The sequence below is a fragment of the Falco rusticolus genome, chromosome 4 (assembly GCF_015220075.1).
Source record: "Falco rusticolus isolate bFalRus1 chromosome 4, bFalRus1.pri, whole genome shotgun sequence".
NCBI classification, from domain to species: Eukaryota; Metazoa; Chordata; class Aves; order Falconiformes; family Falconidae; genus Falco; species Falco rusticolus.
This window is the reverse complement of record NC_051190.1, coordinates 111,312,351-111,339,577: the sequence shown is the minus strand read 5'-3', so window position 1 is coordinate 111,339,577 and position 27,227 is coordinate 111,312,351. Positions and strand designations below refer to the sequence as shown.

Below are 27,227 nucleotides of genomic sequence, written 5' to 3'. Positions count from 1 at the left end.
CTGTCCAACTTCATCCCATGTGCAGCAGAACCGAAGCATTTGCAGCGAAAATGTAACCCCCGTGTTAGGCATGGCAGCGCTCCCTCCTTCCTCCAGACCACTGGCGTGCTGCAATTAGGTAGCACGGCTGAGGGAACATTGGTTAAGCTATTTCGCTTCTTTAGGAAAGACAATCTAAACTATAGACCTAAGAACCAGATTTTTCTGTTATATGATGCACGTACGTTTTCTGCAATGCTTCTTATCAAGTCATAGTATTCCCCCTGCAGAGCTCGTAGCTCTGGTGATCCGTGCATTACACGTGCTAGACAGAGAGATTTTACCCTTAGTATTTGACTTAAGCCAGGGATTGCAAGTAGGCTGCTGTATTAAATCAATTTTTTTGGTTCTCATACAGTAACGCAATAAAGTCATGTTAGGTTTTCCAGTACTGGCAAAGAAAGTTGAAATAAAAAATCCATATTCCAATGCAGATTTAAAACAGAATCAATGCAAATTTACAGCTCCTATCACAGAGAATATAAATAAAGGATATTGGTGTTTAAGACAAACTGAGAAGACTAACTCCTATATATTTAATATATGTAAAGATATATTTCCCTGCCTACATGTGATCAGAACTGTTAAAGCTTATTATGTAATGAATTTGGGAGCAGGGCATTAAAAATACAATTTTCTCCCAGTGAACAAAACCCAGCAGCTCCTGTTAAAGTTTTTGCAAGCAGGAGCCTCTCCAGCCACACGTCACGGGGCTGGGGCAGTAACCCATGCTGACCTGGGGGCTGCACACCAGCCTGGACCCCCTCCCCTCCCCTGCCAGCCCCGTATTGCAGCATCAGGACCAGGTCCTGCCACCTGCTGCTCTGCAGCCGCCCACGTCGACGTGGTGATGAACGCGTGCGCGTGGGAATGGGCAAGTTTCCCCATTCACAACCGGGCTGCTCCTCCTGCCTCACCCGCTAACCCACGGCCCCAGCAAGCGGTGACCACTCTCTGCAAGTGGCAGCACGTAAACTTGGAAAAACTCAACCCAACCCAAAATCCATATGACTTTTTTTCCTTCTATTTCCCTCCGTGCCCCCGATGAGTCCTCCTCAATGCTGTCAGCCACAGAAGGAGGATCCAGGTGGATTTAAGTCCTAGGGTGACAGCCATATAGCACGAGGAGCACAACAGCTCCATTTGCTCAGAGTTTGACTTCCTTTTATGCCATAAATGTGACTAGCTAGAAAGCTGGTTGCTATTTAATATATTCATCCTTTTCCTCCCCTCTCCACTGCCTGTATATTCACTGCTGTGTCCAGCCTCTAAGAAAGAGGTTACTGTCTGAACTAATGCCACGAGTCAGTGGGAACACAGTCCAAAACATGCAGAATTTTGCCCATATTCTTGCTATTAACACATTAAAGGGTACGTTATCCTGACGTTCAGCTGCCAGCATTTTCATTTATTCTGACTCCTCTTCCAGGGAAGCGCTGGGGTTATTTCTCGAGCAGACAAGGCAATTTCACTGGACCACGAAACAACTGAGCTTCTGTGCTGAACTCTTATCCCCAGCTTGTAAGTGAAGCACAGCATATACAGGGAATAAGGTACAATTGAGTACTTTCAGTTTATATTGTTTCTTAGGAAAACTTTAAAGAAGCAGACTTTGGCTGAAAGACTACTTCTCCTTTGGTGTCCTCCCATCAAAATGACTACACAGCAGATGTTCTCATTAAGTATATTTTCCTTGATATGTCACCTTTTTGGTTGAGTTTTGCTGGTTTGGTTGTTCCTGGGGTTTTTTTCTTTTTTTTTTTCTGGTGGTTTTTTTCCCCCTCTTTTTTTTCTCTTCTTCCTAGCCAAAATATCAATGAAGGTCTTTAATGAAAGCGGAACTTTTCAGCAATAATTTGGTTGCTCTCTCTTGAGCTGAATGACACAAATTCCATCTTTCAAAACCTCTTTGAGCCATAGGGAGGCCTGAATGGATTTCATTATAATACGACGTAAAAGTACGGGTCTCACACAATCATAATCATGCACTTTCACAGCACTCATCTGCTCTCCTGACTGGAAGAGAACTGTGCCTTGATGAATCGTTGTGAATATAAACCATGTAACTAGCAGTTCATTAAATCAGTATCAGAAAAGTAGTACAGCAAAACCAATGTCCGGACTGTGAATGAACTGTGGCAGCTTCAAAATTGAAAGTGGGTCAGCTGAGGTGCACACAGAGCAAGCCAGAAGCTTACAGAGGCCTTCAGAAGACCACGGGCTAAGCAGCAGAGCACTGGGATACCAGGATAGCTACACCTCCACCTTGCACTGACACCATAGTTTAAAAACCCAACAAACCTGCCTAGAGACATTGAACAAACTTGCTTTGTTTACAACCTTTAGAAGCAAGATGGGTGATGCGGTCTGGAGGGTCAGTATCTGTTATTGTGCTTTGTCTTCAGCTGCTGTTCGTCTGCACAAATCAGTGAGAGCTCCCATGGGCACGGAAGCCAAGTCCACCTGTGGGGGATGGGTGGATCGGGGCACTCTATGGTCTGAATTCACGAGGCTGAGTTCTCGTGAGGTTTTTCTAATGTCAAAGCACTGCAGACAATTCCTTAGGTTCTCCTACCTTCCCCACAAGCTGCTTTCATGAGGCTTTTTGGGGCACAGTCACATGGCTGTGACTGAGCAGTGAGTTTAACGTTTGTAGGAAGGGACAGAGAGACACCCTTAAAAAGGCGGGGAGCTGGCATGCTCATTTGATCCTCCACTCTAGAGGAAATCAGGCCAAAAAAGACTTTCATCACCAAAAAGTCTCCAGAACTATATAGAATCATAGAATCATTTAGGTCGGAAAAGACCTTTAAGATCATTGAGTCCAACCACAAACCTAACACTGCCAAGTCCACCACCAAGCTGTGACTCTAAGCACCACAGCTACAGTTTTACACACCTCCCAGGGATGGTGACCCAACCACTTCCCAGGGCAGCCTGTTCCAGTGCTTTGACCACCCTTTCGGTGGAGAACTTTTTCCTTATATCAAATCTAAACCTCCCTGGTGCAACTTGAGGCCATTTCCCCTTGTTACTTGGGAGGAGAGACCAACCCCCCTCACTACGGCCTCCTCTCAGGCAGCTGTAGAGAGCAGTAAGGTCCCCCCTGAGCCTCCTCCTCTCCAGGCTGAACCCCCCCAGCTCCCTCAGCCACTCCTCGTGCCGTGGTCACGCTGTGCTCCTGTGCTGTGGTCAAGTGCCAAGTTTGGAAAACATCAACCTCAAACCTTTTTTGCAGAAAAGTGTGACTGTAAGGGAAAAATGGTAAAATGCGTAGCTTTAGCTACCAGAGAAAGCAAAAAAACCATGATGCTGGAATTACTAAAAACCTGTTTGTCCAGTTGCAAGGGTTAATTCTCAGTCATAAACTGAGCTGAATGGTGCCATGAACTGATCAGGAGCTTTTGTAGAGCTTTTTTGGGCCCCGTACAAACAAGAAAGGACTGCCGACTGCTAACGTCGCTTTGTTTACATGTTTGGTTCGGTCAGTTGATGGCTGCTGCCCTGTGCGAAGTGAGACACAGACGATTTCTTTCCAGAAAGGGAACGTGTTCAGCCTTAAACAGAATTCCCTCGAGCGACCACTGGTAAGGGCAGACAGCATTTACCTAGAAGTACCTGGCTGCCAAAACAAGATCGTCTCATTTTCCTTTGCTGGCTTGGCCAAAAGCCAAGTTCATTCTTCAAATCCCTTCTTTTTTCTTTTTTCTTTTTTTTTTTTTTTTTTGAAAGTTTCTGTGAGCAGCGATTAACAATTCCTGTACTCATGTTGTGTCGATGGCGGTGTGATAGCGGTGCGAGCGTGTCAGCTCTGTCACAGTCTCGACATGCAGGTACACATGATGTGCTCACACCCTGTCATCTGACAGGCCTTCAGGTAGCAGAGATGTGTATCTCCTCGATGAGCTTTAATAACCGAGGCGCTAAAGCTGTTAAGTACCACGCGCTTTTTACCCACCCACTTCTTCATCAGATTAAGCCCAAAATCTCTCTGAATGTGTTTCTTTGCTGGGAGAACATTTAGGATATATTTTAAATCTTCTCTGTTTCACAGCTGCACAATTCAGTTCAGTTGTTTTAGCTGTGAAGCTGTTTCTCAGAGACCAAGAATAACAATGTAAAAACTATGGAGTCAATTTAAGATCTGGTGATGATGAGTTTCAAGCAACTCTTCAGAGGGACTCATTTTCAGACGCAGCCAGCTATGGCTGGGACACTTGGAGAAGTCAGCTCAGTTTTCGGATGCTCCCTTCAGTCTTCGCTTCTCATACTTCTCCTTGCCTTTTTTGTTCCGGATTCCTTTTACATCTCTCTTCCTCCTAGCTCTTCCTTCCCTCTTATACAGCTTTCTCCTCTCTTCTTTTCTTGCTAACATGGTCAACTGCAGCCACAGCACAAGCAGATGCAAATATTTTCTGTGTCAGCCCTCCAGGAACGTGCAGTCTAGGGCCGAAGAGCTGAGGAGGGAGAATGTGAAGGACCGGAGCGGCACAGTACAGACACCTTTTAGTCATTACCCCAGCTCTGGTGGGTTTGGATTCCTCTAACCACAGGCCTGATCCCCAGCGCCTCTGAAGTCTATTTACAACATGTTTAATAATTTCCACCAGCTGGCCCTTATTGAGAGTGTCACTCAATATTTATGTAACAATTTCATGTATCAAATAACACGGCAAAAAAACTCTGTCCTAACCAACTTTATTGTTTTTAGGCTGATAAATTTTTGTTTTTAATTAACAGGCATTTGTTGTCAGGAGTTTTCCTCTGGAGGTTCTCAAAACTCTGTTGGGAATGAGCATTCAAACCTCCTTTCTCCCCAGCAGACTTTGGATCAGGCCCCCAGTGCTGAAACACAGTGTTTGAAAGTCACTTTTCACTTCTAAGATCAACAACCTGGAAACAAAGGAGTGCAATTAAAACTAATGTCCCACGTGGTTTAAGAAATAATTGTGAATGGCTTCGAAACCTGACATTTCAACTGGGAATGTGGCTGATTTAATAATAACAAGAAAGCAACAATCATATGAGGACGCTGCAGTCATATGATTTTTTTGCATAGTCAGTCACAACTTTGACTTTCTGATTTATGCTCCCTCTCCTTTCTGCCAGATAATGAGGGCTTAGTTTAAACAAGCCTGGTATCCCCAAGGCTATTGCCTTCACCTTTTTCCTTGGCAGTAGGAGGGAGGGCTGGCTCCAGCCAGGAGGGAGCTGAAGCATGGAGTCTGCGTGTACAAGATGCACAGGACTGGACACCAGAGCCTGTGTTACCGAGAGAAATGCTGGCTGGGGTGCTCTGGGTAGTGACAATGACTTAAGACAGCTAAGAGAAAATGCTAGAAAAAGGGAAGAACAAAACTAAGAACAAATAATAAAAAAATAATAAATAGTCACAGTTCTAAAAATCTCCTTGCATTGGGTAATCTTTTCATTCTGCTAACAGTGCCTTCCACCTGCCCTGCCCAAAATAAAAATTGTTTACTGTTGCCCAACTTGCAGGTTTCTGGCTAGCCAGTGTCTCACTTGCCAGTGCTATACTTTGGGATCACTGAAACTACTAAGGAACTCCTGTCCTGAGGACCGTGCTTGCTCCTATGGCACGTTGTCTCCCCAAAGCTTGTTTTTCGCTGCAAACAAAAGCAAGAAATTTCACGAGGCTGCCAGGGCTGCAATGAAACCCAGTTGCTGCGTGGCCTGCAGAAGAACACCAGGGCTGGTGAAGCACGTTGAACCTGAATTTGAACCACTAAGCGCAGTGTTTGTCAATCTGCCTGTATTACACTACTCCTCTTGAGCCATCGGTTATTCCTCATTATTAGGTTGGGCAGCAAAGTCTATTTTTCCTTCATCTCTACATACCATGAAGTATATACAATTAAATACTTGTAGGTCATGGCAACTTGTGAAGTAGATATTGACTGGCCGTCAGTACATATGGTCTGTGATGGGCACATTGCATTGCACAACTATGGTCAGAGGGTACTTGTATGTGCCTACTAAATGTTGAAATAACATTTTCCTTAACAATCAACTCTTTTGGATATAAGGACCTGGACATAAGGAACCAAATCCAGGGATGTGTTAGAATCAGTCAGTGTCAATTTAGTTTAAAGTTGTTGCCCAGCATGTGGGGAGAGACACATGGTTAAGTAGTGATGGGTCCATCAAATGCAGTGAGCTGTTGCAGTAACACTTGCAAATCAGGCTGGAGCAAGAGTTAATTTGGATTTCTGGGAATAAATGTTCCTAATTTAAAAACAAATTAGGTACAAAAATTGATCATAGTGCAAAACTAGTATAAAAATGCCTGCAGGGTAAATGGTGTGGCTCTAAACAGGTCTCTCAGAAATCTCAGGGAATGCTGAAAGCAAAGGGAGTGAGTCATAAGCACATGAGCTGAAAGAAGCTGAAGACAAAATCATGCATCTCTGCTTAATTCCATCACATGATGAGTCCTGGGGCCCTTCATTTAATCAGAGAGCAGAGCAGTGAACAAACTTCATTCTCACTTCTCAGCGGGGACCGGAGGAGTTACTGTGTGCAGGCACCGGGCGCTCTGCTCCTCTGCACACGCTGAGCCGACGCAGGGTCTCCAGCACCATGAGCAGTGTTCGCCACCACCTTGGATTCTTGCTCCTGGCTGAAGCGGTGCTGTGTGCTGCTGCCACACGTGAGTGCTTCCTTCACTCTATCTTCTCGCCCTGCCTCCGCAGGTTCAACATCCCAAGCCAGTGTGGTGGAAACGGCTGCTCCTTGCACGTGCAGCACTTGCTGGAGCTGTGCTTGGGAACCGGTAGGCAACAGCTAGCTCCACCTCAGCGTTGGCTGGCTCTGGGTAGGAATGTCGCCTGAGCTGGAGAAATACGCCAAGAGCTGTTCAGTTATCTATTTCCCGTGCTCCACAGATACACAGAGCTGACCGGAGCCAAGCCTTGGTTCATTTCAACAAACTTCTATTTCCCCAGCTCAAGCGTGGCTCAAAAGGCGGATGCAGAATGGACCTCTCCCAGTTTGCTTAGCAGTGGCTGGGAGAGGGCAGGTCGGAGGCAGTGCTCCCTACCGGGACACCCAGACCTGTGGATCCCCAGCCTGAGGGAGCCCAAACAAGGAATTAGATCCTTAAGCCATGGCGGGCAGGCACTGGGATGGTCTTCTGCTTCTTTCTGGGCTCACAGTTTGACTCAAGTCTTAGGCTGACTTCCTGAGCTCAGGGCTGGGAACCCAGAAATAGGGGTTTATGCTGAAATTCCAGAACCTACAATAAGGAAAGTGAACACCTTAAAAGCTGAGGGCCAGCTGAGCATCCATCTAGCCTTGTACCTGTCTCCAATGGGAAACAGTAATGTATAACTGGGCAAGCGTATACTGGTATTTTGCAACTACCAATGAGCACTGCATTCAGAACTGTAAAGCTACAAGTTCTCATTTCTGAGTGGCGATAACTAGTTTAGAGCCCCTCATTCTGTAAGTAAAGTTACATTTAACTATGCTGAATTTCATATAGTTTTATCCTTGAGTCACTGAGTCTCATACAGTCCTCCCCTCTACTACTTTAAGACGCTGTCTTCAGCAGATTAAAGAACTTCAGTGTTTACCTGTTTTCCAGACTATGAACATTTTAAATTATTTCAGTGATTGAGAAAACTGGCCACTTACTCATAACTTTTGGTTCGTATAGCCTAACCAATTATTTATTCATGTGAAATCCTTCATTCTTATCCCACGGTAACTTAGTTCCTTTACGTGCCTTTAGTGAGGGACCTCATCAAATGCCGCCTGGAACTCAAGCAGACGATAACAAGCAGGTCAGCCTTGTTCCCATGCTCTCTGGCTCCCTCAGAGAAACTGGAATATATTTGTGAGGAATGCACTCCTTTTATGGCATATCGAATTAATCCACCATATCTGGTAATTTTGTTCTTCACTGCTGGTTCTATCAGCTTCTTCAATTTCAGCCTCAAACTTTTTGCAGTCCTCCAAATCTTCCCTGGAAGTGTTTTTAAAAACTGTCATCACATTTGCCAACTTTTGTTTCTCGGCCACTGAAGCAGTTGTAAGCAAGATGTTACATGCTATGGTTAATAGCTCATTTATTTCGCTCTTGAATAGCTTCCATATTTTTTGAGCCATCCTAACTAGACAAATTCTTCATTTTGTTGATTTGTTCTATATTTTTTCTGTGCCAACACTTCGAGATAAATTCTCCATCATTGTAGCGGAAAATTCTAGCACAGAAATCTCTTATGTTCCTCCTTTGTGAATGAAAATGTAAATTAATGTATCTGATTTTCATGCTATCCCTTTATCTTCCCTGAATGCTTCTTTTTATCTACATCATCTTTTGGCCCTACAGACTTTCTGGCTAGCTTTTCACTACTTTCGTATTTGGAAAAAAAAAAGAAAAAAAAAAAGGATTAATCAGTAGGTTTTATGGTTTTGCAAGTTGTTCCTCAAATTCTTTTTTGTCCTGCTTTATTATGTTTCTATACGTAACTTTCAAAAGTTTACATTATTTTCTGTCTTATTAGCTTGGCCATAACATCAGCCTCTTTACTTCTAACACACTTTCATCCTCTTCAGCTGGGTCATCTTTTTATTGCTGTTGTTCTACCATCGGCTTTCATCCTCTCCTTCATGGCTAACACACTCTGACAGGAAATGCTGAACTTCTTGTCTTTGCTACATTTTTCACCAAAATGAAAAACAGAATAAGAAAGAAGAAAGTCAATCAGAGTGTAAGATCTTTTCTCCAATGATCACCTCACCAAAACTACTGCAGTAATCAGTTCCTTGGAGTGTAATATTACTCTATTTTGAACTGAATTGCTCCAATTTTGGTTATGACCAACATATGTTCTTGAGTGTTTTTCATTGTTAAAGAAGAAATATATTAAAACTTTTTTTGTTCCTTCAAATTCAGCAACTGAAAATCTTCAGTTCCATGTGCTAGAGAAACTAGGGCTGAAGTATTTGCTCATCTGAAAAAAAGTCTTTGTCTTGTCCTGAAGCTTGTGAAATGTTTTATATTCGATTGAAATAAACAAAGCACATGAGGGAGGCACAGAAATGCCTAAGGAGCTTGTGATTTAAAAGCAGTGACCACAGTTATTACCAAAGCTGGACAAGAAAATTACTTCAGAATTCGAGGATTGTTATTGAAAATTCAAAATTAAAAGCATTTATAAAATTAAAAGTGCTCCAGCTCTTTTTGATGAATGGAACATTGAGGGGGGCAGGGGGCAGGGGGGAACAATGATGGAAATGTTTTGATCTGACAAAATCAAAACATTTTTAGCCATTAAATAATTTTTAGGTAAAATCAAAGAGAATAGGAAAAAGAAATCAAGAAAAATCCCTAGCCACTTACTTTCAAATAAGATGATGCATCAATTTTATGACCTAAAATGTAATTGAACTTGAGAAGCCTTTGTGAAATACTTTTATAGCTGCTAATATGGTTTTTTCCTGAGAAAGGTTTCTGAAGGACATTCCTGAACTCTTCTTCTGACCAAGACTGAAAACAATACAGCATGTCATACAGGCCATTAAGTAAATACCAGTCACGACATTATGCTTTGCTCACATCAAAATATATTAAATCTGCAGGAAAGACACAATTCAAGTGATTCAAGTGAGACTGTGGGGAGTTCCTGTAGGGCAAAAGACCGTGGGAGGATATGTCTCTAAACGCAAAATCTGATCTTTTCGTCAGCCCTTTCAGTCCTCAGCACTGGGGAGAGAGCTGCCCGCATCAATTCAGAGTGACCGTTGAGACGGAACTGTCAGGGGATGTCCTTCCTGCCCAGCAGAAATCTCACTGGGCAATAAAACATCAGTAGGAAGCAGCTCCTGCCTCTTCTTCAGGGCTTTTTCTCTGGTTCTCCCTTGCAGTAAAATTAGGAGTCACATCTCCCTGAAGACAGTGTTTAGACTGGCTATAGCTGCTCTGCACCCTTTCCAAAAGTCGGAGGAATTCCAGTGCAGCCAGTTACGCTACAGTGCGCAGGGCCATTCTTGCCCTTCTAACAGGTCTCTGCGTTTTCCCTGAAGTCATCCAGCTCTTTGTTGGACTTGGGTATAAATCTCAGAAGCATTCAGCATCAGCTCCCTTTAAAATAAAGCCATGAAAAGCAGAAATCCTAACTCCTTGATGCTGTGACAGAATGGCACACCCAGCACTTACCTGATTAACAGGACGGAATTGTTTAAAGCCTCCAGGTTTTCATGGAGCTCTGCTTATAAGCCGACTTACATATTTTCATGGCAACCACATATGGGTTGACGTGTTCCTACAGGTTACTTGGATATTTACTTAGCTTTCCATTATGTGTAATTCGTGACAGAAAAAGGGATCCTAGAAGGCCTGGGAAAAGTTGGAGCCCACCATTTGTAGTAACGTGAGAAGAAAGGGGTTATTAAAGTTATTTAATATCTGAGCCATTTTAACGTAATAGGCATGAAGCTAACATGGTTTTGTTGTTATATTATAAACACATTGAATTTACTATGCAGCTCCGAATTTCCTTTTCTGGAAATACCAGCTTCTGTTACAATTGGTTCCACCCCTCCCACCCAAACCACCAGCCAACTCACCAAAGAAGCTTCACTGGGTCAAAATTAATTCCTGGCATAACTTCCACTAGAGCACAGCTTAAGACACAGGGTGAATTTATCTTGTTAGCCTCAGATAGATTTATTACCAGCCAAGCACAAAGCAGTCAGCAATCAAGCAACCTCTGTACAAGCCGGATTGTTGCAGGGTTAAGTCCATTCATACAAACAATTGCTCTGATATGGTCAAAATGTTGTAAACCCTTGCATTCTTTCTCTGGAAAGCTTGCAATAGTGCAAGCAGAAAAATATCAGGCTGTCAGTTGTGGAACTGTCTTTTTGTTCATTATCGTTGATGTAAGTGTTGATAGCTGTGATGATAAAATTCCGTAACTTTCTACTGGTGAAGAGTTTTCTAATCAGTACGAGAACATACTCATAATAAGAAGGCTGCTCAGCACAAGAGCAATGTCTTTATAGGGTGGTAGGGAAAATGCTATTACATTGCATGCTCATCTTTCTCCCTAGGGTTTCAAGATGTGCTGAGCCATGGAAGTACTTCTCCTGTCACATCCTACAAGATGCTACAAGGCTGGTCTAGTGATCAAAATAAATGGAATGAAAAGCTTTATCCTTTCTGGGAAGAAGGAGATCCCAGATGGAAGGACTGCTGGAAAGGTGATTGCGCATACGCATTTCAAAGACTCTGAGAAAACTGGCCAGAAAATCCACCTCCCTGAAGAATGCAGGTGCTATAGTGCTTTTTCATAGGGGCAATATCTACTGCTGCTGCAAGGAACAGCAAATTAGGAGATGATTGGCGTTGTTACCAGTCCCAGTACGTTGTCTGACGAAGAAGAACAGCGAGTTGTTACAGTAAAGGCTTTCCCATTACTCAGTCTCAGACATTAATACTTCTTAAGAAGTATCGATGGCCAGGGCTCCAGGACAATCCAGCATTTGAAACAGGCCCTAGAGGACAGGTAGCTTCAGCTGCTACCTCAGTAGGGCATTGTGGGCTCCCAGTTTGACAACTTCAGCTAAGACCTTGTTTATTGTCAGCTGGTCTGAGCTGAGCTCTAAAGGCTGTATCCCTGGGGAGAAACTGAAGTAGCCTCCTTGGGAATATATTGACCCCCATGGGTAAAACCCCCTATACTTGGCTCTAAGAGGGAAATTAATGACACACGTAAGTGACATGGGGGGATATGACGAGTCCCTCCGATTGTTCTGAGCTGGGGTTTTGATAAGACTGCAAGTGACTTAGGAGCAAAAACCCCCTTGGAAACAGAGGAATCAATAAAGCGTTTCTAACGTAAATGGTGCACAGCTAAAGGTAGCTGCTGCTTTGATACATCCTTTTTTGCACTGAAGACCAATTTTATTTTCTACAGGCGGAAGAGTGACAGCGAAATTGGACACTGATAGCCCAGCACTGGTGGGATCCAACATGACCTTTGTTGTGACTCTCCAGTTTCCCAGGTGCCAGAAAGAAGATAATGATGGCAACATAATATATGAGAGGAACTGTACCAAGGGTGGGTAACGGCAATCTCCCTGCACTATACATGTCTGACTCTGGTGCTGGTATGAGCATGTCATGAATCTTTGAAAACATCACAGGTGCGCCCTATGAACAATGGCCATGTTGCTTTTAACTGGTAACTACTGTGGTGCGTTGACCTTGGCTGGGTGCCAGGTGCCCACCAAGCCGCTCCTCAGCCAAACGGGGAGGGGAGAAAATAAGATGGAAAAAACTCCTTGTGGGACAAGATAAAGGCAGTTTAATGAATCAATAGCAATGGCTGTGTGCACGGAAGTGAAGGAAAACAAAAGATGTTATTCTCTACTTCCCATCAGCAGGCGATGATCGGGAAGCAGGGCTTCCGTACGTGTAGCGGTTGCTCCAGAAGACAAAACGTCATCAATAATGGATGACGCCCCTTCCTCCTCCTTTCTCTTAGGTTTTGTATCTGAGCAGACATCATATGGCATGGAATAACCCACCGGTCACTTTGGGGCAGCTGTCCTGGCTATGTCCCCTCCCCAAATCTTGCCCACCCCCAGCCTGTGGGGGAGGTGGGGGGAGGTTGGAGTGACAGCCCTGATGCTGTGTGTGCGCTGCTCAGCAGCAGTCAGAGCACTGGTGTGTTCTCAACACCTTTCCAGCTACCAACACAAGCACAGCACTGTGAGGGCTGCTGTGGGGCTCAGCCAGACCCAACACAACTACACGTGTGTCTGACCTGTGCACACCAGCTTCTTTCCTCAGATTACTGCAGTATTTTTACTGCTCTGCACCTGATATATATAATGGCCGGGTAATTCAAGATTTGCCTTCACTATAGAATTGCCTTCCCAAAACAGTGATGTTAATCTGGCTTCCTAACAAAACTGTTACTGCTTTTCAGCTCAGTCACAAGGTTGCACAGTCACCTTGTTTCCTTCCAAATCTATAAAGCTGTTGATTTACAAAATTGGTAGAGTTTTGGGTTTTTTTTCAATTAGGAATTGTAGAACTCACAAACCATCATCTGCATCTTGAAAAACCCTCATGAAACAGTAAATCTCACATTCCCACATTTTAGAATTAAAAAAATCCATAAAATAAATAATTCAAAAATCAAGCAATCTTTTCATCAGAGAATCACCTTTTCTTATTTACTGTTACATAGACCAAAAACACGATCATAATTCAAATAATTCTGCTGGGTCTAGAGTGAAACAGGCTGTTGTACCTTCCTTTCTCTGAATTCGTAAATATTCAACAAATTTTTTTATTGATTGAAGTAATTTTCATTTCAAGACATATCAGCAAATTTTTTGTCAGCCTGAGTTCTACTTCTTGATTGTCTAATGTTTTGTTAACTGCTGATATCCATTCTCTACTTAATATTTGTTGTGCTGCTTGGGGAAGGAAACTGTCTTTTTATTATCCAGAAAGGAACTGAAATTCATGTCTAAGTTATTTAAAGCTGCCATAGAAAACTCTTGTGACAAAACAAAGTCACTTCTTCACAGTGCTTCCATGGTTGCTATTTCTACCTAAAATTTTAGATTTTGCTTGCCAAGTGTTCAGGTAGCCCCATTAACTCCGGTAAAACGGTAGCATCCTGTGAGCCAGCAACAAGTTTTGGGCAAGCAATTTTAAATTGTGTTTGGCCCATGAGACAGTACAAATTTTTAAGCTTCTAAATAAAACAATGTCAAGCTAGAACAATTTGGTGTTTACATTAAAAATCAATCAAAGCCCAATCTTAGAAGAAAGGATAGTCAGTCTAAAACTACCCCGCTTAGCCTGTTGTTTAAGTGCAATAACTACTGTAACCTGGGGTGCCTGCCTCCTGTTTCCTGACTGTCTGCACATTTCTCAGTTGACCAAGAACACTGTCCTATTTCTACACTTAGATCCTCCAGCTTCCCAGGATCAGCAAGTCTATGTCTACAACTGGACTGAGTGGATCAACAACTGCAGCTGGGAAAACTGCACAAGCAACCACAGCCATAACGTATTCCCAGATGGGAGACTTTTTCCTCATTATCCTGGCTGGAGGAGAAGGAACTTTGTCTACATGTTTCACACGTTTGGTTAGTACTGCAAGACACCCTTTGTTCTGGCTGATGCTGGAAAGCTTATATTCACCCTGTACACTAATTCATTAGTAGAGTATGTTTTATTAAAAGTCCTTTAAAAAGGATTCCCCACTTTTGAATGGAGATCCCAAATTAATTCCCTGCTTTCCAGAAAGGCCATCAGCTGCTCAGTCTGGAAATCGTGGATTACCATGAGGTTCTCTTTAGATCTACATTCTTCTGTATCTGCATCTGTAGTACCACTGAAGAAAATTAATTTCCTTTCAGTAGTACTCAGGATCCTTTCCTAGGAAAACAGAAGGTCCAAGCAGGTCAGTTGGATGATTTGTTGGCTGCTCACTGCCACTTCAGATTCTTAAATTTAAGAGACCACAGCACTGTATACCTTCAGATCAGTTTAACGGTGCAGCACTTCTTGCCTCTGGGAAGGTGAAAACTGCCACTGCCGGTGTGGTACTGATCTGGCCACAGATGGTAACTCTGAATGTTTCCCACTCCTGAGTATGCGACGGTTGGGGCTATTCCTGCCGTTGGCTACATACTAAATCTTAGTATCCTAGCTTAGCTGGACTAAATCAGTATTGTAATCAGTATCAGCATGAGCAATAATAATAATGTCCCACATTTTATGCAGAGGTAATACTATTTACCTACCTCACCCAGCTGTTACAAAGACAAGTAAGCAAAAGTGTACAAAGGGCTCTAGGGTATGAAGCAAGAGGTGTATCTTCCTGCTAAACTGAAAGCATACAAACATAAGACCATTAAAAGACCATCCACTACATTAACATGACAACTTAACGGAATGTAACTGTTTTGGAAAGATGTGGATGCCTTGGCAATTTTTTCTTAGATTAGTGAAATCTGGGACATCTTTCTGACACCTCCAAAACCCATAGAAATAATGGGAGTAAACACGTTGTAAAAGTATTCAGTCCTTAAAAAATAGATGCCAGATAACTGAGAGACAATTCTAAACTATTCATTTTGATTTAGATGATGCAAGATTTACAGAGATACTGCTCCTGTTAAACCAACTTGCAGCTAGGCTGAAGGGGAAAACATATCGTAAGTTCATGTTCTGTTTCAGGTCAGTACTACCAAATAACTGGACGATCTTCAGCAACATTTTCAGTCAACACAGCAAATATCACTCTTGGCAAACACGTGATGGCTGTATCCATTTACAGGAGAGGGCACTCAGCCTACGTTCCAATTGCAAGAGCCAGTGCCATCTACGTTGTAACAGGTGAGCGTGCTGGAATAAACTGTAATAAAATACTGGGGGTATTTGTTGTTTGGGCATTAAAAGAATTCCACACAAGCTCACCTGGTGTGAAAATAAGACATTGGCCTGAGAAAGGTTTTTAATATGATGTGGTAAATTGCCTTGAGTACTGTAATTTACCTTTGTATCTAGCTCAGTTGTGACGCCTCTGCTTTGTAATGAAAAATGATTTACAAGAGGAAATGCAATCTTCCACAGATGCCTGTGGTTCCTCATTCGTTCCCATACTTTTCTGGGTAACTGTTTCCTACTGACATTCACTCCTTAGATCAGTAAACAGAATTAAAGTAGAAACTCGCATTAAAGATATTAATGTCTCACATTCTGACTGTTGTTGTTCAGGGACTTTGGAGTTGTTTGTTCTTTGCAGCCAGGGATGTGTGTTTTATTTATTTACTTTTTTTTTTCCCCCTCCAGACAAAATTCCAATATTTGTGAGTATGTTCCAAAAACATGACCGCAACATCTCAGACTCCATTTTTATCAAAGACTCACCAATTACATTTGATGTGAAGATTCATGATCCCAGCTACTATCTTAATAATTCTGCCATCTCCTACAAGTGGAACTTTGGAGATGGAAGTGGCTTATTTGTAGCAAGCAGTCCCACTACATCTCACACCTATACTCTGCAAGGCAACTTCACTCTGAATTTAACTGTCCAAGCCATTATACCTGTACCTTGCAGACCAGTAACACCCACTGCACCACTGCCCACCTCAGAAGGTAAGAGTTTATTGAACAGCAGTGATATTAGGAGCCGTGCTAAAACTCCTAAATTCTGATATTTTAAGTTCATATCTTTAGAAGTTTTACTGTCATCAATGAAAGGGCTGAAAGGCTCTGCAAACCTTCTATAAATTGGTTTAGAGACAGAATCGATAAGCGTAAACCCTTCTTTGATTCTATGGTAGGCATCACTTGCACATTTAACACATTACACACCACAGTGACAACTTTATAGAGGTCTTCAGGTGCTCATGCAGTACATATAAATTTGGTTTTATACCCTCTACCACACCATGTTCGGTGGTTTTAGCCTTGCCTACTCAGGGTCATCTTCTGAGGTAAGATGTAAATTTTAAGTGAGAAAGAAGTATTTCAGAACACCCTTATAGCTGGTTCCTTTCTGGTTTGCATTAACTTCCACCCAAAATTAAATGAGATTGGATTGAGCTAGAAAAAAATTGCTCATATTCCAAAATATGGGATTTCCACATGGCATTAACCCAGAATGGCTTTTCCACTTTAAATTTATGCACTACCATATTTCAGAATAACTTTCATTATGTTCAGCATTGGTTTATCATCTCAGAGGGTTTTAAAGTTTGCAAAAGGCCTGCAGCTTCAGCCTAGGTAGTTGTAATACTACTATCATTAAACTGTAAATGTGGCTACATTTTTCAAATTTTGGAATTTTAATACTTGCTTTTACCAAAATGTTGAGTGAAAATGAAAAATGAAAGGGAAGATATAATTTTCACCACTTCCCCTCTTCATTTTTCCACTAGCTGTAACATAGAGCAATGGGAAAATACCTGCTTTATAAAAGAGCATTTTAAACCTTTTATTGGCCTCTGGATTTCTTCTATAATTGATTTGGGAATTTTAAAGAAGTGTTTAATTATACCAAACCTTGCAGTTTTGCTTTTATTTCACAGATATGAGTGACTAGCAAGGTGGCTTTTAGAACGAGGCTACCCAGGCCACTCCAGTGTTCCGCAGCTGGGCATGTGTGTTTTCTTTCAGGCTTATTTCCATGATCCCGTATAGATACAGACATACATGACTGCACAGCTGCAAACCAGAGTCACTAATGACCTATGTGATGAATGCAGCTGAAACATACGGTCGTGTTCAGAATACCTCTGAGCAGAACTTGTTCTAAAGCTGCATATCTATTCTTTCTCCCTCGTCCCAACAGTAACAACTGGAGCATCTTCTGATTCAGACTCCTCTACCGCTGTCGAGTTAATGGAAGATAATCCTGATGGAGGTTGCCATATTTACAGAAATGGATTCTACAGTACTGGTATCTCTGTCGTAGGTAAGGACATGGGTCAACACCTGAAGAGAGGAAGGAGATTAATAATGTACAACAATATATAGCAGAGAGAATGTTCATTTAGGCTCCCTTTTATCAAGCACGGGAGACCCACAAGATCCTTCTCTTGGACATAGCTGACATTTTTAAAGATTAAGGTACAGATGGCTAACTGGCTGACTTGGGTTTCCTTACACACCCTGCCAGGAGCTGGCAGCAAAGGTTCTGGCCCCTTGGTTTCCACCACGAGGCTGGGCCTTGGTCTGGATGCCTGCTGACAGCTGCCTCCGTGCTACACGTGGTGTCTCCAGGCACTTGGGCTGGAAAATGGCTGGTGGGGATGTGCACCATATTTCCACATCATCAGCTTCTGAACCTGCCACACCTGAATGAAGCTGAAGCATACTGGCCTGGGGGGCAGGGGGCAGGGTGGTGTCACATAAGGTTGACTTGACCTTGGCATGCACAGGAGTCACGGGTGGTGGGACAGGCAATTGATTTAGTAAAATAAGTAAATAATAATAATGGAAGAATAAAGCAGAGCAGAAAGGAGCAGCCTCACAGGGAAAGCACTGGAAAATTTCTCAGCTTTCCAACCCTTCAAGAGGAGTGCTAAGGGAGGGAGGAGGTCATGGAAAACAAGACCTGAACTGAACATCAGCCAAACACTTGAGGTTCTGTACACACAGACTTCAGAGCTTGTCATGTGTCCTGCCGTTGACATCTGTTTCCTTTCCCAGAGGGAATCCTTGAGGTAAATATTATTCAGATGACAGAAAGTCAAGCTGAAAACTCACTGGTTGACTTTGTTGTTACCTGCCAAGGGAGGTAAGTGTGTGAATGAAACTGTCAATCTTCCCTCTTTAAAAATAATTGTGCTGGAACGCTGTCTGCACTTAGATGCAGCTGCGTGAACAAAAGTTGGGAGCTGCAGTGTTTCTATTTCTTGATGGAAACTCAAGTTAATGCAAGTCTCATCTGTAAACGACGGCAACAGAGGTTACTGCCAGGCTTGTAGGATTCAGAACAAATGTCAAGCCTCAGTAAAAATAAGAGAACTAGCTCATGGGGGGAAACAATTCTGTATTTCCCTGGCCAAGACAAGATTTCAGCACTTACTGTAAAATGGGAAGCAGTCTACTGAAATTGGAAGAAACCCCTTTCTTTTTGGCCATCATTTTTTGGCACTTAAATGGGTGTGTCCCAGCAATCTCTTGTATAGGGAAACATTGCACTAATATTCTTAGCTCCTAGAACGGTATTAGAGGTGGGAAGACTGAGAAATACAAGAATCATTTTGGTAATGCAAATGGAAAACAATTAACCTCTCTTAGCGTTTACTGTTTTGGCACACGATACTACATATAAGAATCTGCATTCCTTTCCTAATGATGTATATTAAATAAATACTAAAGGTAACGGACTTCATAAGCTGATTTGAGGCAGGTAATTCTGTGATCACCGTAAAATGATAAAATATATGTAAAACAAGCAGTTCATTTTATTGATTGTCTATATGCGTTTTATACAAAATCCACATGTATGAATATATAAAATGTATAGGTATGCTAAAAAAAAAAAGTATTAATAAAACACTCTTGAATCACTGTAGTGCCACTGATTTCAGTAAACAGGCACCAGCATCAAACTGGGGCATCAGTGCAATGTGCCTATGAACTGGGCCAACAGGACTCCACAGATGCAATGTGTTCTCTCTTCCCATCCCAGTCTCCCCACAGATGCCTGCACAGTAGTTTCTGACCCCACGTGCCAGGTGTCCAAGAGCGTGGTATGTGACCCCATCATCGTCACTGATGAATGCTTACTCACCATCAGGAGAGCTTTTGAGGAACCTGGAACATACTGTATAAACATCACCCTGGGGGACGACACAAGTCAAGCCCTTGCCAGCGCGCTGATTTCCGTAAACGGAGGTGAGTCCACGCAGAGCAGATGCAGCTCATCTGTGAATAGCTTCTCCCTGTGGTCATTTCCCTGCAGGGGGAGAAGAGCACAGGAATTTATGTGGGGTTTTTATTATGCCTGGAGGCCTCAGCTTGTGCGAGAGTCCATGCAGACAAACAATTCTTTCCCTGCAGGAATTTTAGATGTTAGAACTCGGTTTGATTTATGTTTACGATCCAATGAGTACAGTAATTATACAAACCCGCAGTGTATTTTTCCACAGAATAACTCTGTTGGGCAAAAAAGCAGGTGGGGGACACGCCAGCCAGCCTACTCGACACATGGAGAAACAGGAGAAACCAAGGGGAATTCAGCTTACTTGAGACAGAATCCAAATCTGCAGCTGAGCTGGCTGCCCTGGGCCCCCTTTGTGGCCCAATGACCTTGACCAGGTTTCTGTTTCTACAGGAGGAAAGGTGAAACAGATTCTGGAAAGATCTTTGTTTGTAACATGCAACAAACATGTAACAAACACGTAACACTGTTTGACTACACGGGCTGCTCAGGGTAACTGTTTCAGATCAGGAAGCTCACCTTTGGTGGGATGAGCATCACTGTCTCTTGCTCACAGTTGTGCAAGCAGACTTCGGCAGAACCGGGCGTTCAGCTCGGCCTCAGTCAGAAGTCTGAACCATCATGCTGTCTCTCTGCTCCCACTCTGTTGCTCTCCTGACTTCCCTCCTATAATGTCCTATGATTCTTCTCAGCTCTTTACTTCCTATCAGCCAAGCAACTGACCCCTTGTGGCCATCTGCCACAGTATTTTTGGCTGATTTTCTTTAATCTAGGTACAAATTCAGATGTACCAAAATCAGTTTGTGAGGGCTAAGGCACAATGCCTGACTTGTAAGTGCGTTCTGTTTCCTAAAGATGAAAATAAGCATGCAGCAGGGTTTTTCAAATCTGTATTTACAGGGGCTAGCTTTAGCCCAGCAAGGCTGGTCTTCCTCAGTTTCCTCCAGAGGGCAAAGCCAAGTTGTACTTCGGGGCTTCCACTGTAATGAAAGCAGAATTAGAATCTAAAAGAGGTTGATGCTTTGAGTCACCCTGGAGCAGCCCATCTAACATTTGCAAACATTTCTCATATGCCACAATTTTCCACTCACTTCAAGAGAAGACAAGTAGTTATAAATTTCTGAAAATCCTATAATTTGGTGCCTGAGTATTTGGTGCCTAAACATCTGGCCCTTGGAATTTGGCAAGACTGTGCCTGGATTAAGTAGGCATTGCACAAAACATCCGCTGTTAACCTGCTTAAACTGCTGTTGAATGGGTTACAGTTCTATGATTTAGGCCCATCCCATCAGTACGTGTTGCTTTGCAAACTAGTCCAGGGACCTACCTTATTCATAAAATAAGGTAAATCCCTACAGTCTTGGCAAAAATATTGTGTCAACTAGGAATGAGGTCAAGCCTTCACAATTGTAACAACAACTGAGGAATATATGAGGCACATGTACCAAGTAAATGGTAAACCCTGATTTGATATCTCAGTTTTTATAGACAGCAATTACAACTTCATAGCTGGAAAGGTAACCCAACACGCACCTCTAAGTTACTTCATTGAATAAACACCGTTGTTAATATGAGGACCCAGAATGTGTCTCAGTGCCAGTAAACTCAATAAAGGTACAGCCTGTAGACTGCAAAATTAAGATATTTAACACATTTTTTTTAAAAATACTTGTAATGCTTTGGCTTCTTCCATCAGATATGGTGCAGTTAGGAGTAGATATGAGTGAAATGGTTAATGGCAAATCAGAGGGCAGAGTTCAGCGGCAGGCAGAGCTCTAAGCTGATTTCCCAGAATAAGCATGTTAAAAAAGCAGAGCCCTCAGACCTCGGGTAAGGCAAACAAGCCTAAGTCCATCAAGCTCTCAGCCACACTCTGCCATCTTAGCGTATGGGACTGCAACGATCAATAACATTTAAGAAACTCCTTTTTTATCCCCTATGCCCCAGCCACCATCCCTAAAAAAAAAAAAAGCTGAAGCGATTCTAACACTGAAGTTCATGAAGAGACTCCCAGTGTAAATGTTTCCCTAGCTTAGCAATTGGCAAGGAGCAAATTAGCCTCACCTCGTGGGATGCCAGCAAGACCCTCCATTCCCTTCCATGCTGGAAGGCAGCCATGTGTCTCAGGAGCATGGTTCATACCAGAAAACTGGCAAAGCCCACTTCACACTCTAGTGGAACTGAGAATTAAACCACTTAGGACGTGAAAGCACCACCTCTTGCCAAAGTCACTGATCTCCAGTGCTTAGCATATTAAGTGTACTTCAATCTGTACAGCAATCAAGCAGAAATGATGTTTTCTGTAGAAAATCTATTTCACTGTAAAACTGAGGCTAACTTTTAATCAAACTACTTTCCGAATTCTAGGATCGTCATCAGGAACAACAGAAGGTGTCTTTATCTTCCTTGGTTTGTTGGCAGTGTTTGCCACCATCGGGGCTTTTGTTCTTTACAAGTAAGTTACTAGTTTCTGGGATTAAAAACAGTACAAGGAACTGTCAAAAATATTCATTCGAATTAACAAACCCAACAACTTAAATTTGTATTAGCTATATTTTTGTTTCTTTTTTATTGTTGTTCACAAATATTCTGGCAAATAGTCAAGAAAATGAGATTACTGGCTTAAGCCACAAAACCATTGGAAAATATGCAAATATTAAAGCATATCAACTTTCATAGAAAATTACATTCTGTGCTCATAAGAACAAATAGTAATGCTGGAAGGCCTGGGAACTGCATGTAAACAGTAAGCAAACTCAAACTGCACGATGTGATTTATACACGCAGTGAAACCTAACAAACAGAAATTTAATTCAGCTCAAACTCTTACAAGAAGTGTTTGCGAATGACCGACAGATCAAGAATTAGTCATCTAAATTCTTCATTAAGTAACTGACAACTTCTTTGGGAGAAAGGTCCTGGGCATGCTGGAAAGTAATTAATAGAAGCAGATGTTACTGCATTATTATCTTGGACGTTTCTCATGAAACTTTAAGACTGCACCAAGACTCCTGAGTCAAGAGTATGCTCAACCTTCCCAGTCAGTGGTGAGAAAGAAACACCTCCACAGAGCAACGGTACTCTGCTAAGCCATGGAGCCTTTCCCATTAACCAGGCCTTAGTCACCACTACTGACCTACGGCTGTTAACCACATGGGACTGAAGAGGGAAGGGGGAGAGTTATAAATACATGATTAATTCTCTTACGTGCTGGTCACATGCTAAATGTAACTGTCATTTAAATGTCTTTCAGCAACTTACTGTGTACATTCCTTGCAGGAGATACAAGCAATACAAGCCTATTGAGAGAAGCACAGGACAAACAGAGAACCAGGAGGGACTAACTGCTTACTTCGGCAGCTTCAAAGCAATTTTCTTCCCTAGTAGCACTGAGAGAAATCCTCTGCTGAAAAGCAAACCAGGCATAGTTTAAACCTTTAGTCTAACACTGACTATTAGATTATGTACAGACTCATATCTGAGCTATACTTTATGGGGTTTTCTTGTTATAAAAAAACAGGGAGTAAGGCGAAAGGAAGTACAGATGGGATGGTAACCTTTGGGGGCTTGGTGCAATTAGAAATACTAAAATAGTCTGTTGTAGAAAATAATTAGGTATTTTTGAGCACTTGTTATTCTTGTTTGCAATCTAGGATACACTCTTCTGAACAGCTAACCCCCCCGAACCCCACCCCCCACCCCCCCTTTTATCTGAGTTTTCTTAAATCTAGGATAACTACCTGCAAAACTAAAGAGATTCATAATCTGGAGGGGGGGTGGGGGTGGGTTAATTTAAAAAAAACCAAACAAAACAAACCCCAAACCAACAACTTGTTAATACTTAGTCTTAAACAGACAGCATAGTATAGCTGCTTACTGCCTTAGCAGGATTCATGGCTTTGCTGGAAAGAAAGGCACAGGGGGCAGGCACATGTTGTCTGTGCAATGAAACGTGCCATGGCCCATTCCCAGGCATTGGCACTGAACCACTGACAGTTACACTGTTCAGGAGGTCCTAGCACAGTCTTGCCCCAGGCAGGCTAGCTCCCCACCAAGCAAACCCCAGATTCTGGGAACCACCGGAGGCACTGTTCCCTACTGGGAGTTTGGCAACAGCCACCCTGTTTTGCGGAGTTCAATAGCATTGAAGCAGCTCATTACATGCCTGTTCGCCTCAGGGCCAGAAAACAGGGCTGGACACATTTAGTTTCCTACTGGACATGACTACCAGCGCACGAGTGTCACTATAAACTAGACCACAAACACCCAAGTAACAAGATGAGGCCCATCTGCTTGGCTCTCCCTGTTGAAACTTTTACTCTGAGTCTCATGTAAAGTCCTTAGCTGCAATTGCTGATGCTGTCTTTGCCTCCTTTGTTTCCGTTTGTCTTGAAACACTGGACTGGCACCACTGCTCCCCAGAGGGCAGATCATGTGTTCCGTGTACGAGAGTCAGCAGAACAGGGGTTCTAGCAGGAACAGGTAACATTCAACTTCCTTTCCCCCTTCTCTTTCCATTCTCTCCTGCTGCAAATATACATCAGCTTCTGCTTGCTCCTCCATCTCTCTCTTTGACCACTTAATGAAATAAATGAAACCCCCAGTATTAACTGGAGCACTATGCTCCAGCTGCTGCTTTTGCGTTATGCAACTTAAAAAGTGTAAACTTCTGCAACCTGAATATGCCTTCACTTGTTCACTCTAGCTGCAATTCTGTGTTAAGAAAATTCACGTTGAGGCCTTTCTCAAGTGATCTGGTCTTCTGGCCGTACATGCTCATCACTCTGCATTGTGGGGTTTCACAGTGCAAGACCAGAAGCAAACTACTGAAGGCTGGATTACTGGATGATGAGAAAAGGAGAGCATCTTATTTGTAGAAGGGAAAAGGTTGCTAAAAAGGTTCACTGAAATGAGAAAACAGACCAAAAATGCTTTAAATCATTTATTTTCCATTACAGCCTTGCTATTAATATTAAAGGTTATAATAAAAATGAAATAACTTTCAATTGGCGGCTGGCCAAATGACCTTACGCAATCCATTTCTAAACACCGGATACTTTGAAGATCTCTATTTCAATATCATTATGTACTGTTTCTTGGAAGACCCCTGATACATACTGTTCTCAGTTCCTGAGGTGATATATAAGCACAAACGTATTTTCCTGGTATCTTAGCAGACCTGTCAAATGCTCGTCATTTGTAATCTGAATCTAGTTGTCACCACCACTTCCCCAGTGTGCACAGACACCTCTAAATGACTTCAGGATATAAAAAAATGCAGATTCAAACATACCTGTGAGATTAGTTCTTTAGTTCTAAAATTTAACAGATTTTTTTTGTTTCAAGGTTCTCCAGTTATTTTCTTTTGTGGCCATTTCAGTTATATTATTAAAAGTGCCATATTTGCCATTGATCCATCTTCCTCATATGTAACATCCTATTGTCTGGGGCATCTAAAACTATTCCCTGATTTAAACAGAAAACACATTTCCTGCAAAAATTACTGCCTGAATGCTACGTCCTCTGTTATCAGTCAAACTGCTGACAGGAAGGACTGTAATTTGTACTTGTTGCTCTAGCCTGGGGCAGGACAGGGGTTTAGTGGAAAATTTAAGATGACCTGTAATGCAGCATGAAAAAATTAAATCTGCCACAGCTATAATGCTCAGGACCAGTGCTGATGCAGGCTACCACTGACCCAGGCTACATGCAGAAAGCGTCTTGCTTCAGCAAAACACTGAATGTTAGTTGCTCAGAGATACCTTAAGCTTTTGCACAGAAAACAGTTTTCAGGCATACTTCCCGAACTTTTTTATCCTTTAACCTAAGTATACAGAATAGCCTGCACTATCTTCCTTTAAATATCACGTCAGAATAATACATTTTAATAATTTGATTTTGCCTTTTCAGCTGTAACTTCTATTTCATATATCTTTACTTTTATACAATGGAATCTAACTGCTGCGCTGACAAATAAACAATTTAATGATTTTAAAGAGTACATTTTCTTTGTCTCAGATACTGTCAGATAAGCAACTTTGATGAGTTGGCTAATTACTGATCAAAGCAGTACCTACCTCCAGAAAACACAGCTGGATTTGCCTTAATCTTAGTTCACTTATGCACATCTGGCACTACCGCTGGTTATCGAGCCATTTTTGCAGCCTCCCTTCAAGTGTACTCAGAGCAATGGCACCACGAACTTGAGATGCAAAGAGACTTTCTTAACAACCAGATGACTGCTGAGGAACCCAGTTTCAGAACAGATCAGGATACAAATGGACTTTATGGCTTTCAAAGACAAGAACAGCTAACAAACAATAGATGTGTGAATGTCAGCAAATATTACATGTTTCAGGCATCCCCTTTGGAGAAATAACATCAAAAGAATGACATGAGACATAAATGTACATCACCTTTAGAAAGAACATCTTTTCAAAGGTCATCAAGAGAAATGGAAACATTAGTTGGGTAACAATTTGTTGCAAATTAAGAAGTTAAGTATTATTTCAAACCACTTGTTTTGTTCCTTTCCCCTTTTCTTCTTGAACAATTTTTATAGCACACAGTTAAGAGACTCATTAGATGCAGCATGTTTTTCCTCACAAAAAGTATTTCTAAGGTGAAACTAAGGCTAAAAACCACCAGTCCCTGAAGGAACTGTAGAGGAATAAACTAAACTTTGCAAGAGACAACCAGACACTGACCTGTTGCTGTTACCGACCACCCCCAGCCTTGCACAGAATAGTCAAATCTCCTTTAAAGCTAAAGCATTTATCACTGCAGGTCTTTACGTTCACACAAATCTGCTTTTGAAGTCTTAGTACCCTTGTTTTACCATCATACTTGGCGAGGGAGGGAAAAGTAGGCCGAAGAGTAATACTTCTATGTTACTGTCAGTGTAAATGGCAACATCTCCGCGGGAAGGGGATGAAGCGAAACAACTTTTACTCACAGTAAATACAAATGCTTGAACTTGTTTAGGTCATAACCTTTTACCCTTGACATATGACCTTTAGGTCATAACCTTTAACCCTGGACAACATTCTCCACTGCAAAACAAACAGCAAGACTACTGCCCTGCGCCCATTAACACTGTGGGAATTAGGTATAAAATACGCTTCCCCAAGAAAACTGTATTTGTTTCAAACCAGCTGCAGCTTTTCAGGCCAAACCATAGGCTTTAAAAGGGAGCACAAGATACGTGACCAGGGTTTGTGTGGCAGTGCCCGCACTCTGCGTCTGCTCCTTCCCAGCGAACCATCACAGCGGAGTGCGGGTCACCGGCCTCCGGGTCCCGTCCCTTCTACCGCCTGGTGGCTCGGACACCGCTCGGCAAACCCTGACGGGGAGCTCCGAACGGGGACGGGGAAGCCGAGGCCGAGCCGCGACGTCCGTCCCGCAAACCCAGCCCCCGCCCCGGGGCTCCGGCAGGGCAGCGGGGGCGCCCCGGGGCTGGGCCGCGCGGGGACTTCAGTCGGAGAGGAGCCGCTCCGGTAGGCGCCCGGCCCCGCGGGCCTCCCCGGGGCCCGGCACACAGCCGCCCGCCACCGGCGCGGCCGGGCACCGCCTACCGCGGACGCGCGGGGACGGCCCCCGCCGCCGCCTCGGGACGGCCGCTGCGCGCGCGCCCGCCGGCACCGCCCGCCCGCCGGCAGGACGCGCCAGTGAGGTGAGAGGGGCGTGGCCGCCAGTGGCCAATCGCGAGGCGGCGTGCGGGAGGGGCGGGCC

At 43.0% G+C, this 27,227-nt stretch overlaps 1 protein-coding gene across 1 annotated transcript; it reads left to right on the top strand.

Annotated features, from left to right (window-relative positions):
* Window positions 1–6,569: 6,569 nt before the first annotated feature.
* On the top strand, window positions 6,570–27,015 carry GPNMB (glycoprotein nmb). Its single transcript, XM_037387304.1, has 11 exons — window positions 6,570–6,709; window positions 11,119–11,268; window positions 11,985–12,128; window positions 13,999–14,178; window positions 15,275–15,433; window positions 15,890–16,198; window positions 17,397–17,519; window positions 18,257–18,344; window positions 19,245–19,450; window positions 21,864–21,951; window positions 22,776–27,015. Exons 1-11 carry the CDS (start codon window positions 6,640–6,642, stop codon window positions 22,927–22,929), a joined length of 1,671 nt encoding a protein of 556 aa, XP_037243201.1. The 5' UTR covers window positions 6,570–6,639; the 3' UTR covers window positions 22,930–27,015.
* The last annotated feature ends 212 nt before the right edge of the window (window positions 27,016–27,227 follow it).